Source organism: Bufo gargarizans, chromosome 1 (genome assembly GCF_014858855.1).
Source record: "Bufo gargarizans isolate SCDJY-AF-19 chromosome 1, ASM1485885v1, whole genome shotgun sequence".
Lineage (NCBI taxonomy): Eukaryota > Metazoa > Chordata > Amphibia > Anura > Bufonidae > Bufo > Bufo gargarizans.
Genome location: NC_058080.1, coordinates 618,876,282 through 618,889,264, shown reverse-complemented (window position 1 = coordinate 618,889,264; position 12,983 = coordinate 618,876,282). Strand labels below are relative to the sequence as shown.

The window sequence follows — 12,983 nt, the reverse complement described above, 5'->3', positions numbered from 1 at the left end:
ACATCTATAAAGCATACTCACACTATAACTCACCCCAATGCTGCTGATCTCTGAGCCAAGAACTGGCCTCTCTGATGAGGAAGATTCCGACCTGGTCTTCGACAACTTTACCCGTTCTGCAATCTGCAAAAGTACACACATTACACTATTATTACATGGGTACATAGATTTAAATGTATTTAAATATACTTAATAGCAGTTTAGACTGAGTTCTAAGCAGCACTTTAATAGCGGCTGTTCTGCTCACTTAAAGCAGAACAATGGAAAAAACAGAGCCCCCCCATCACTATTCGAGACTTGGGAATGGCCTTCAAAATTTCTGACCACATGTGAAATTGCCCCAAGGTCTGTTTCCCATTTACACATGGGGGTTCCCTTAAAGGTATTCTGTCATCAGAATTTAGGCCTATAACCTAAACATATGGCGAGGTCCCTACTAATACACAGAATCCTAAAGTGACCTTATCAAATGCGCCTGTGGCTCTGTAATCATATAAAACAGGTTTATATAACCTGTCACTCACGTAATAAATGTGTCCAAGGGGACGTCTCACGATGCAGGGTGCCCGGCTGCAGCCATCTACTTTCGGTGCCCAGCGCCGCCTTCTGAAATGAAATTGCCGCCCTCCTTTTCATTAGATCCGCCTACCTCAGTCATCGCCGCCTCTCTAACATCTGCTGTCCTCAGCCAGATCCCGCGCGTGCGCACTAGGTATCACCTATACGCCCGTGCATACTCCTGGCAGCGGCCTCATTATGCGAAGTGTGCATGCGCTGGCCGGCGCACTTCGCATAACGAGGCCACTGCCAGGAGTCCGCACGGGCGGGATCTGGCTGAGGAGAGCAGATGTTAGAGAGGCGGCGATGACCGAGGTAGGCGGATCTAATGAAAAGGAGGGTGGCAATTTCAATTCAAAAGGCGGCGCTGGGCACCGAAAGGAGATGGCTGCAGCCGGGCACCCTGCATCGTGAGACGTACCCTTGGACACATTTATGACGTGAGTGACAGGTTATATAAACCTGTTTTATAGGATTATAGAGCCACGGGCGCATTTAATAAGGTCACTTTAGGATTCTGTGTATTAGTAGGGACCTCGCCATATGTTTAGGTTATAGGCCTAAATTCTGATGACAGAATCCCTCTAAGATATTTGTTCAATAGTAATTGATAAACATATGATATTAGACCAGAAGTACTTCCCCCATGCACATTATATGAAGCGCAGTGTCTCCCTGAAATGACAGGGATACCTTCATATCCTGTATCCCATAAATGTGCCTCAGCTGTAAGTATTTGTAAAAACATTGTTGCAGGATCCGAAACACCTCCTGTAGTTCCTGACTAGGTGACTAGGCCTACTAACCTCCAACTTTCTCCATAAGTCAAACCCCTCCAATAAAGCATACTCCAATCTAACTGGAAAACAAGAGAAGAGCCAGAGCAGTCAAATTACAGAAATGAATGCAGCCCAACTATCCTTCCTAAATGAATCTACTTATTTCAGATTTTACCAATCAAAGTTCCAAAATGCTTCTTTCAAAGGGTCCACGCTATGTTCTCTAATTACATTTGGAAAAACAAATACCTCAAACTCAGTTTCTCTACTGTAATCTCTGAGAGGTTTAGAAGCCCCAGACCCATGTCTATTATTCTGCAGCTGTCTTCTACCGGGTTATCAATTGGACTCATGCACCTAAACAGAAATTCTGAATATCTGTAGAAGAACACATGGTTCCTATTCCCCTTAGAACTATACTCTTTTCCTCCAGTGATTGTCTTGATTCCCACACCTTCATAAATGCCATCACTAACAATGCACTCAAATATGGTCTACCCACTCAGACTCCCTAAACCTCTCCCAATCTCCACTCATACACATAAAAAACGTTGTCATAATCGGTCTCTACACAGGACGACAACATATACATGCCCCAGATCTCCGCTTTCTGGAAACCCGACTGGAACAACTTATGGAAGATGGTACATTAGTACCATTGACATGCCTACATGCTCTTCATCCACACAACCAAAATTTTCTCCACTATAGCAAACTTAAAGAGGACCTTTCACAGATTATTACACTATGAACTAACAATACAGACATGGAGAGTGGCGCCCGGGGATCTCACTGCACTTACTATTATCCCCGGGCGTCGCTCCGTTCTCCTGCTATGCCCTCCGGTATCTCCGCTCACTAAGTTATGGTAGGCGGAGTCTGCCCTTGTTCTTCTGTAGCGCTGGCCAATCGAATTGCAGAGCTCACAGCCTGGGAGGATATTTTCTCCCAGGCTGTGAGCTCTGTGCTGCGATTGGCCAGCGCTAGAGCAGAACAAGGGCAGACTCCGCCTACCATAACTTAGTGACTGAAATCTCTGCCTACTATAACTTAGTGGCCGGAGATACTGGAGGGAATAGCGGGAGAATGGAGCGGCGTCCAGGGATAATAGTAAGCGCAGTGAGATCCCCGGGCACCGCTCTCCAGGTCCTCCTTTCCTACCTACCGACGGGATTTCCAGACAGGCCTTTGACGCGGATCGAATATAATATAACAGATACCCGTGCCCCCACTAGAATTATATCTCAACTATATCAATTACTGACTATTAGGAATGTGCCATTAAAGTGTGCATTCCTTTCTCTTTGGGAAAGGGATCTAGGAGTTAACCTCTCTACCAAAGCCATTTTATACAGATGTAGTTAACATAAAGTTGAGTTAAAACTCAAACTCTTAACTCATCATGATATCCTGTAACAAAAGCCACTGAAAAGCAATTGAAGGTGTCGGCTTAACACAACTAGCTTAGTTAATGCATCTAGTTAAACATGTATGTTAACTCTACTACATCTGTACATCTATAGAGACATGGTCCCTTCTCTTGTATAAGAGTACAGGAGAATTTCTTTAAAATACCCTCTCGTTGGGTCACCCCTGTCGGATACCATTTATTGGTCTTGTCAATCCCTGACACATGTAGGAGGTGTGGGAAAGAGAGGGGGACATATCTGCTGCACACCTGGTGGTCTTGCGACAAACTCAATATTGGACTGAGATTTTAAAGCTCTCCAAATCTTTATGCTCTCAGTCAGCGCTCCCCAAGCTATCTTGGATTTTTCTCAATTAGACGGGTGACTTGCCAGGTATGCCAAATTGAACCTATCTTTCACTCTTATTAGCAGCAGCAAAATTTCTTATCGTACCTCTTTGGAGAGCTACGTACTACCCTTTCATATATCAATGGCTCCTTAAAGTGGACCAACTGTATCATATTGAAGAAGTAGCTGCTTTAACAAATCATACTTTTGTTAACCTAACTTTGCCTTAAAGGGGTTATCCAATTTTAAGAAAACCCCCCACGTGTTGGGCCCCTCACTGCTAATATACTTACCCTGCTCCGCACCGCGCTGCTGCTTCTCCCTGCACACGGATGAAAACATCCAGTGTCGGGGGCAGCAGCCACTGGCAGGCAGGGACGAGCTTCCCTAGCATCGCGAGTGATGCTAGGGAGGTTCGTCAACGTCTGACATTGGCTGCTGCCCCCGACACTGGATGTTTTCATCCGTGTGCAGGGAGAAGCAGCAGCGGCGGTGCGGAGCAGGGTAAGTATATTACCACAGAGGGGCCCAACACATGGGGGGGGGGTTCTTGAAACTGGATAACCCCTTTAATCTCCTCATTTCTGCTTGTGTGCATGCTTGGCCATACATTGAATGGACATTTTAATTGGTCACCTCCTCTTTAAACGTTTACCATATAATCTCTGACACAGCCATATCATTAGGTCTTTTACACCCCTTTTTCTTGTCCCTCCTTTGCAACATCTAACCCCCCCCCCCCCCCCAACCACTTTCTCTGTCATTGTATGTTTTCTTTCTATTTTAAGGGTGAATGCCCCAACTACAGCTGGTTTTCCTCATATTTATAAAGTCCTCCTCTTGTTAATGGACTTTCACAATTTTTTCTCCAGCTGCTAGAATTCCATACCTATATTTCTGGCTGTTATTCAAGCGTGAACCATATTGCTTTAGGTTTCTTATTCAAACACGTTTGCATTATCTTTTAAAAGACAATTGAAAAGAAAAGAATGGAGCATGACAGACCTTATTGACTATAATGGGACCGTTGGGTTTCTGTTAGAAAATCCAGCATTTTACTGGCATTTTTACTATTTTGTCCCATATGTTTGACAGACTCTATGAAGGAGGCCTCTAACCAAGCCTCCGGCACATATGTTAACTCCACCTTAGGAATCGGCCAGCAATTTGCTAAAAAAAGCTGATGGTTTTTGGTGACAAGGAATAAAAAGAGATTACAGTAGATATAAATTATTTTCCTTACATATTATAGTTATATACAGGAATATTGTTTTTTGATTTAGAAGCAGTATATCTCACCTTTGCTATGGGAATGTCATTACTGCTGCTGCTTGTGCTAAGCTCTCCAGTGCTCGGGTTGACCGGTCTACTTGCTGAAGTGAGCCGACCAGGACTGGAAGGACCAGTTGCCTGAACACTCTGTAGTCGTGTCTGCAGCTCTCGCACCTAAAATACAAGTTCATATTTTATTATGTAACATTCATTCAATTCCCAATATCTGCACAACACAGCATAGTCTTTTCACTGGTTATTTTGTGTTTTAAAGGGAGTCTGTAATCTCCAAAATCGTTTTCAAAGTAAGCACACGGCCAAGTAGGCTCGGTGCCCCGAAATATAAGAATAGCTTTCTTGTCAAAATTCGGTCTTCTGTTGTTGAGAGATGCTCCTTTTTCATTTTATGCAAACACAGTTTTCAGGGCACCATGGGTGGGGCTGGGCCTCACCATTTGGTACAATCTCAAGTACTAGCAATAGGGGCAGACTGGGAACTTAAAGTGGCCCTGGAAAAAACTGTGGCCTCATGTTGTAGGCGGGTCCAAATTCACAGAAGGCAAGGCCAATGCAATACCATATTGCGGCACAAAATACCATCCCTGCAGAGCCAAATACCACAGTGCAACACAATAAACTTCCCCAGCAGCATAAAAAGCCACAGTGCAGCACAAAATACCTCCTCAGAAGCTGCCCCGAAGTGGTGGCCAGCACTAGCTGCCACATTCTGTCCCCCTACTCCAGTTGCCTAAAGATTGCAATACAGTTGAATTCAGGAATCAGTACGGCACCTGTGGTTGCCGGCCAGGTACATAACTACTTAACACCCAAGCGTTAACTCTAGGAGCAACAGATCATTACTTACCTGGCAGTCATGAGAAGGGATCAGGCGGTTCCCCAAGACATCGGTCCACTGGGACATTTCTCTGTAGAGTCTATGGACAGTCCGCCCCTGACTGACAAACAAGAGGGGCGACGGGTGCACAGCTTCACTAGTGAGCAATGGTGCACCAAACGTAGTAGACCCGCTCAAAGTGCACTATATATCTTATTTGCATAAATATAGAAAGAAGCATTTCTCAGGATTAGAGGACCGGATTTTTACTAAGATGTACTTGTGTTGGTGCACCTACCCTACGTGATGGAATGCTTACTTTGAAATAAATTTTTTAGGTACGGGTACTTTCACACTAGCATTTTTCTTTTCCGGTATTGAGTTCCGTCCTAGGGGCTCAATACCAGAAAAAAAACTAATCAGTTTTATCCTAATGCATTCTAAATGGAGAGCAATCCGTTCAGTAAGCATCAGGATGTCTTCAGTTCAGTCACTGTACGTTTTTCGGAACACTAGCTGGAATGCTGGATGCGGCATTATTTTACATTGAAATGCATTAATGCTGGATCCAGCCCTAAGTGTTCCGGAAAAATGGATCCGGTTTTGCGGTCTGCGCATACCTTTAAAAATGTGAGAAAAGATAAATACTGGATACGTTTTTCTGGATAACAACCAGAGAGACGGATCCGGTATTGCAATACATTTCTGAGACAGATCCACATCTGGATAAGTCTATAAATGGTATCTGTTTGCAAACAGATTGCCGGATCCGGAGGGCAGTTCCGGCAACAGAACTGCCTGCTGGAATCCAGCGACGCTAGTGTGAAAGTACCCTAAGAGATTCCCTTTAATTACGATATTTTCACCCTCTTTTTGTTCGAGCAGAGTAATAAAACAAAAAAACAAAAACAAACAAACATTCTCTAGATACTATGGATCGATAAGATAAAGAATATTGTTATGTTTTTACAGCATAAGTGACCTAAGCCAGTTTGTACCCTCCCCCCCAGAACTCACATGTAAAACCTGCCCAAAATGCTCACTGATAATAGGTCCACTTTTCTTTAAAAAAGGGCAAATCTCTGAATACTTTTTGTGTTATGCCACTCATGAAGGCGACCTTGACGTGGTGAGTGGCTTATTACGCTTTGGCCAAAATGTACACCAATGCTTTATTCAACATCCAGCATAAAGGCGGGCAGAGTGCAATTGCATTTGTGTTTTTGCGTTTGTATCTGTATTTCGCCATAGCAATGTGCAACTGCATTGGGTTCTGCGGGCTGAATCCCCCATACTTTTTGTGTTATATCTTACCACGAAGGTCACAATGTATATGCACCAAACAGTGAAAAAGCAATGTGCAAAGGCCATGCTAATGTGTAGTTAGGAGCAATACACGTCAGAAAAGAGTAATATGTATCTGGAGGGGAAACCAGGAGTATAAGTTTCCTACATTAATGTACATCTAATAAGGTAAGGGGTCAACAAATTTAATTTTGTATAGCATTTAGCAGTACAAGTTCACAAATGGTGGCTGCTACCGTCTTATACATTTACAGCAATGACAGCCTGTTGATTGTCACACACTCATCGCTATGTTATAAAGATGGTCTTGGGAAGGATACAGTTTCCATCTATACTGACGAGCAAAAGGGTAACAATGTTGTGAACGTTTGACTTTCAGGCATGACTACATGACAAGAATCTTCATAATTAATCATATGCTGAATAGTAGTAAGTCCAACTTATGTATGAGATAGCCAAGATGACAGTCTATAAAATTATGGTAGTCTCACATTCGAAGCTGTAGTGGATGGTGAGATATGGAGCCTGGAAGTCAAAAGTTTAAAACATTGTTACCCTGTAGCTCGTCAGTGTATTTCACACTGCATCGCTGTACAGTACAATTTCCAGTAGTTATTCAGTTGAATGTATGTGTCAAAATCTTTTTTAGTACTAGAGGGTTTTCTAGAAGGGCCCTTATTACACTGTATATATTATACATATATTTGTTTTTTTCACATCACTATGTAAAACAATAAAACTGTTCTATGTAATATGCATACTTTTGTCTGCCTGGCTTTTTACATTTATACCATTTTATTTCTCCAGATCCCAAGTGACTCTATATTTACTATGCAAAATAATGAATAATTAAGAGTTGGAACATATTAAGAAAATATGATTGTGTTTGTAGACATGTGTTTGCAGTGGGCAGAAAAGCAGAATCCACATTGAATGGCTAGGCTTCAGATACCCACTGACACAATACAGATAAGGCGATAGAAACAAAAGAGTGAGGAAGCCCCCCCAAGCAATTAGCCAGGCTTCAGCCCCTGATTAGAATTACAGTTCCTGACTTTGCACTTGTGTGTACCATCACCTCTCATCAGTCACATGAGCCCCAGTGATAAGAGACTGGCAGGCAACCAGAAATCCCAGCCTGAGGAGCTATGACTGATGACAAGCTGAATTTACTTTAATCTCATAAGGAATGGATCACAGCCAAGAAACAGAAAAGGGAGTCTTACAAAGACGCCAACAGACAGGTAGAATAAACTAAAAATAAAATGACCTCTGTGCATACGGTACAATGGTGCTCCTAAAATGTACAATACATGCATTACATACATTTATTATATTGCACTCTCTTTTATTCCCCCTCCCCCCAGTGGCTCCTGAACATTACATGTGTCCCCCAGCTGTGTTGCATACAGGAATTATCCTGCATTCATTTCCCCTGGGAGGACTGTGTGTTCAAAGACCAGGAACCTTTGGTCACATAACAATTATTTTCTCCATAAATATTTAGTGGGGCTTAAAGGGATTTTCCAGGTGATTCCTTTTGAAATATGGGGCAGATACAGTTAAAAATTAATAATCATGACCTCACTGTTCTCCCACTGCTGCAGCTCCAGCCCCTGCGTTCTCCACTTCCTGGTCACCGGCTTGACACACAGGAAATGGCTTGGCCTGCCTAATCAGCCAGTGATTGCCTGCTCGGGCATCCAAGCCATTTCCTGTGTGTTGAGACCAAAAGCAGGAAATTAAGAACTGCGGTGACTGCAACAGCATCAGAACAGCAAAGGTGCGGGATAGATGAGATTTATATTTTTCTTATTTTAACCCATTTGGCCCCAGTATTTTTTTTAACTATTCATTTGGAAACCCCCTTTAACATCACTTTACAGTGGATCATGACCTACATACTACATAAAGTAAACTAGTTGTATGCTTCTGCATATAACTGTATTTTACAGCTTTGTATCCAACTTTTTTAAATAAAACAGTAAAATATATAATTCTTCCTTAAAGAGGACCTTTCATCTGTTTTACTTATAGTAGCTAAATACCTGTACTTTTGGGGCACACCCCGCTGATGCTGCCACACTTTTTTTTTTTTAAACATCGCCCCTGCGCCCCACTGTAGTTTTCCCGCTCAGTATGCTAATAGTGAGCATCGGAACAGGGAGGAGGGTTTCTCAATGGGCGTCTCCTTCTCCCTGGCTGTGCCACGATCCAATCACAACGGAGAGCTCCCATTCATTTCTATGGAATTTACAGAAATAGCCCAGCCAGCACTTGGCTATTTTCGGCGGCCCCATAGAAATGAATGGAGTGCAGCAGTGCATGCGCATTGCGCCCTCCTTCACTTTGCCGGCTGCATTTATGAGATAGGTGGGTCAAAGAGGTGAGACCCGCACATATCAGACAGTGGGGGGCAAATCCTAGTGATATGCCCCCATTGTCTCAGATGGGAATAACCCTTTTATATATTCAGCAAATCGTTCAAGAATGTAAACTAACTTGTCCTTCTTTTAGGGGGCCACAATGAGCAGTGTGTTGCCCATTGTAGCGGAATGACTCCTGGTAGATTATCTGCTCGACCCTCAGTGAAAGTTTGGCAGACTGATAAATCCATAATAAAATCTGGCTCCCAGGTTACATTGAGGTAAACTTGGCATGGTCTTATATTTGTCCTCATATTCCCCCTTTCTCCAAACTCTTTACTTCCAGTTGTCACAGGACAAGAATGCATCCTTTCTTAGGGTCCGCTAACATAGCCTGATGTGGGGCCATAACAGGGCTTAACCAGTAGATTGGCTATCAATTAAAGGGACTTCACACAGGCTAAAGCATGCTGCGTGGGGAATGAACGATCATTCGTACCATTTTCCTTCTCGGCAGCATATTCCTATTTCCATGGGGAGAGGTTCTGTCATGTGGCTGCATAAAAGATCTGATCAGCAGAAAAACAATGGGATCAATAGGGTGATCAGTTGATCAGTGAGGTGTTTAGAGATGTTGATAACTGAACTAACATATTTGTCCTCATATTCCCCCTTTCTCCAAACTCTTTACTTCCAGTTGTCACAAGACAAGAATGCATCCTTTCTTAGGGTCCTCTAACAGAGCCCGATGTGTGGCCATAACAGGGCTTAACCAGTAGATTCGCTATCAATTAAAGGTCCTTCACACAGGCTGAAGCATACTGCAAGGGTAATGAACGATCGTTCGTACCATTTTCCTTCTCCTACACAGTTTGCATACTGTCGGCAGCATATTCATATTTCCATGGGGAGATGTTCTACCATGTGGCTGTATAAAAGATCTGATCAGCAGAAAAACAATGAGATCAATAGGGTGATCAGTTGATCAGTGAGGTGTTTAGAGATGTTGATAACTGAACTAACATATTTGTCTGACACCTCTTGCACCAGTTTGTCTCCGATGGGAAGAGAGAATCATTCATACTGAAATCATGTCCAAGTCTTCTTTCCTCTAACATTTGCTCCACCACCACGCACATTAGATGGTTGGCTGGTCACGGGTTCAGTTGACTTTCATCTAATGTGAACAGCCGTCTTAAGATTCAAGATTTTGGAAATTGGTTGCCTTTCTATGTGATGTGCCTATTACCATCATACACATCTATATTATGCAATTAATGGGAGACAAACAGATGCATATACTTTCTCTTCCGAAGCTCTACTTTTTTAGTAAAAGTATATGTGAAAATGTATGGCTCTGCTGGGATGTGAACTACCCTCATTCATTTATCTGGTACAGTTCCCCACAGTGACTACAAGCGGGGAAAAAATCCAGGTGATAATAAACCAAGCTGAACAGATGAAACAGCTTGGTTTATTCATGTGATTTTAGATATTTCTTCATAATTGGTTCCAGGAGAAAGGATTTTGTATTGTACATAGTCAAAGAGTGTACATATTTCATATCAATTCAACGTGCCACTTTCTTTGACATGATCCAAGCAGAGGGGTCTGTGTCCACGGAAAAGCAATCAGCCTGCCCGTATACCATTTAATTATTCTTCCAGGCAGCGCTGCCTGTTCTGGGCCGGCTGGAGGATCACATTTCTTTAAACTGTGACCAAGTGTTTCTGTATCTGCCTAATTCATTACATTAAAGAGTCTTTTGCCTCATGGTTTGTCCTCATAGGAAACTTTCTCCATCTTAAAGGAAATGTGTCACCAAACATGTTTTTCTGCCAGTTAAAACCAGATCGCGACACATATCCTTTATTCTCATCTGTTATTTTCTAATTGCAGATTTTTTTTTCTATTTCCCGAACATGATTATGGGGGCTGCCATCTTACCTGAACTGCGGCTAACAGCATTTATAGAGATGCTTTACAGCATAATTACAATGGACAGGAGGGGACCTTATTGACTTCTATGGGAGAGTTTTCTAGGCATGCCCTGTGACCTGTGCAGAGGTCAGGGGAGAGCAGATAAGCTTTGACATCACTTATTGCGAATGGTGCATCCTGTGTTCTTCAAAGTAGCCACCTTTTGCTTTGATTACTGCTTTGCACACTCTTGGCATTCTCTTGATGAGCTTCAAGAGGTAGTCACCTGAAATGGTTTTCACGTCACAGGTGTGCCCTGTCAAGTTTAATAAGTGGGATTTCTTGCCTTATAAATGGGGTTGGGACCATCAGTTGCGTTGTGGATAAGTCAGGTGGATACACAGCCGATAGTCCTACTGAATAGACTGTTAGAATTTGTATTATGGCAAGAAAAAAGCAGCTAAGTAAAGAAAAACGAGTGGCCATCATTAATTTAAGAAATTAAGGTCAGTCAGTCTGAAAAATTGGGAAAACTTTGAAAGTGTCCCCAAGTGCAGTCACAAAAACCATCAAGCGCTACAAAGAAACTGGCTCACATGCGGACTGCCCCAGGAAAGGAAGACCAAGAGTCACCTCTGCTGCGGAGGATAAGTTCATCCGAGTCACCAGCCTCAGAAATCGCAGGTTAACAGCAGCTCAGATTAGAGACCAGGTCAATGCCACACAGAGTTCTAGCAGCAGACACATCTCTAGAACAGGTGAACGGATGGACTCTACATGCCTGGTTCCCACCGTGAAGCATGGAGGAGGAGGTGTAATGGTGCTTTGCTGGTGACACTGTTGGGGATTTTTTCAAAATTGAAGGCATACTGAACCAGCATGGCTACCACAGCATCTTGCAGCGGCATGCTATTCCATCCGGTTTGCGTTTATTTGGACCATAATTTATTTTTCAACAGTACAATGACCCCAAACACACCTCCAGGCTGTGTAAGGGCTATTTGACCATGAAGGAGAGTGATGGGGTGCTGCGCCAGATGACCTGGCCTCCACAGTCACCGGACCGGAACCCAATCGAGGTTTGGGGTGAGCTGGACCGCAGAGTGAAGGCAAAAGGGCCAACAAGTGCTAAGCATCTCTGGGAACTCCTTCAAGACTGTTGGAAGACCATTTCAGGTGACTACCTCTTGAAGCTCATCAAGAGAATGCCAAGAGTGTGCAAAGCAGTTATCAAAGTAAAAGGTGGGTACTTTGAAGAACCTAGAATATGACATATTTTCGGTTGTTTCACACTTTTTTGTTATGTATATAATTCCACATGTGTTAATTCATATTTTTGATCCCTTCAGTGTGAATCTACAATTTTCATAGTCATAAAAATAAAGAAAACTCTTTGAATGAGAAGGTGTGTCCAAACGTTTGGTCTGTACTGTGTGTATGTATGTATGTATATGTGTATATATATATATATATAAAAATATATGTGTGATATCTACAATTCTAACCCCGCCTGTAATAAGAAGAAAACCGCTGCTGCTCTGAGTAGTGAAGTAGGTGCCAAAGCTCAAATTCGGCTTCAGGTGCAGTGGGGTTCACATTTTCAGGGTAGTCAAGACTGTGAATTCACTGCTTTCCTTAAGGAAACAAAGGTGTAAGTGTCAGGTGTCCTGTTATGGACAGTGTCACCCATTTGATAAGAGGAATGGAAACATCCAGTTAATTTATATATACATTTATAGAAGGAATAAAAGAGAAACAATAGAGTTATAAAAATACAAGTTTTTGCTAAGAAACAGGTCAGGACTGGTGGCAGGTCCTCTTTACCTCCATTGAAAAATTTTGGTTTGACTTTACATTAACCGCTTCCCAACTGCCGCTAAAAACAAGTCTTTAACGATGGCGACCGCTCTGGAGCGAGCGTAATAGATGCCGAGTGCCTGCTGTTTAACAAAGTAGACAACTGGGGCTAATGTCTACAACTGGTAATAATGTCGATAATAGACATTTAACCCCCCAGGTGCCGTCCTCAAATGTGACTATGGCATCTGAGAGCTAAAAAAAAACTGGAAGTGCACGCTTCCTAGGCCGCAACGCCTTTCCCCTGCAGAAATCAAGGAAGGTGTTCCTTAGTAGTAATAAGCCTAAGCCTGTACAAGGGGGCAGGTGTATTTCAATGCACTGGAATAAATCC

At 42.8% G+C, this 12,983-nt stretch overlaps 1 protein-coding gene across 4 annotated transcripts in view; it reads right to left on the bottom strand.

The window, feature by feature from the left end:
• The window catches only part of MCC (MCC regulator of WNT signaling pathway), a 310,501-nt gene that overhangs the window by 49,473 nt on the left and 248,045 nt on the right, over positions 1–12,983 (bottom strand). For 3 of the 4 annotated variants that reach the window (XM_044275927.1, XM_044275929.1, XM_044275930.1), the window contains 2 exons: positions 4,394–4,540; positions 22–123 (listed from right to left, as the gene is read on the bottom strand). In XM_044275927.1, the coding sequence (XP_044131862.1) occupies positions 22–123; positions 4,394–4,540 (249 nt within the window). The remainder of the gene's footprint in view (positions 1–21; positions 124–4,393; positions 4,541–12,983) is intronic. The other variant, XM_044275928.1, reaches the window with a different exon arrangement.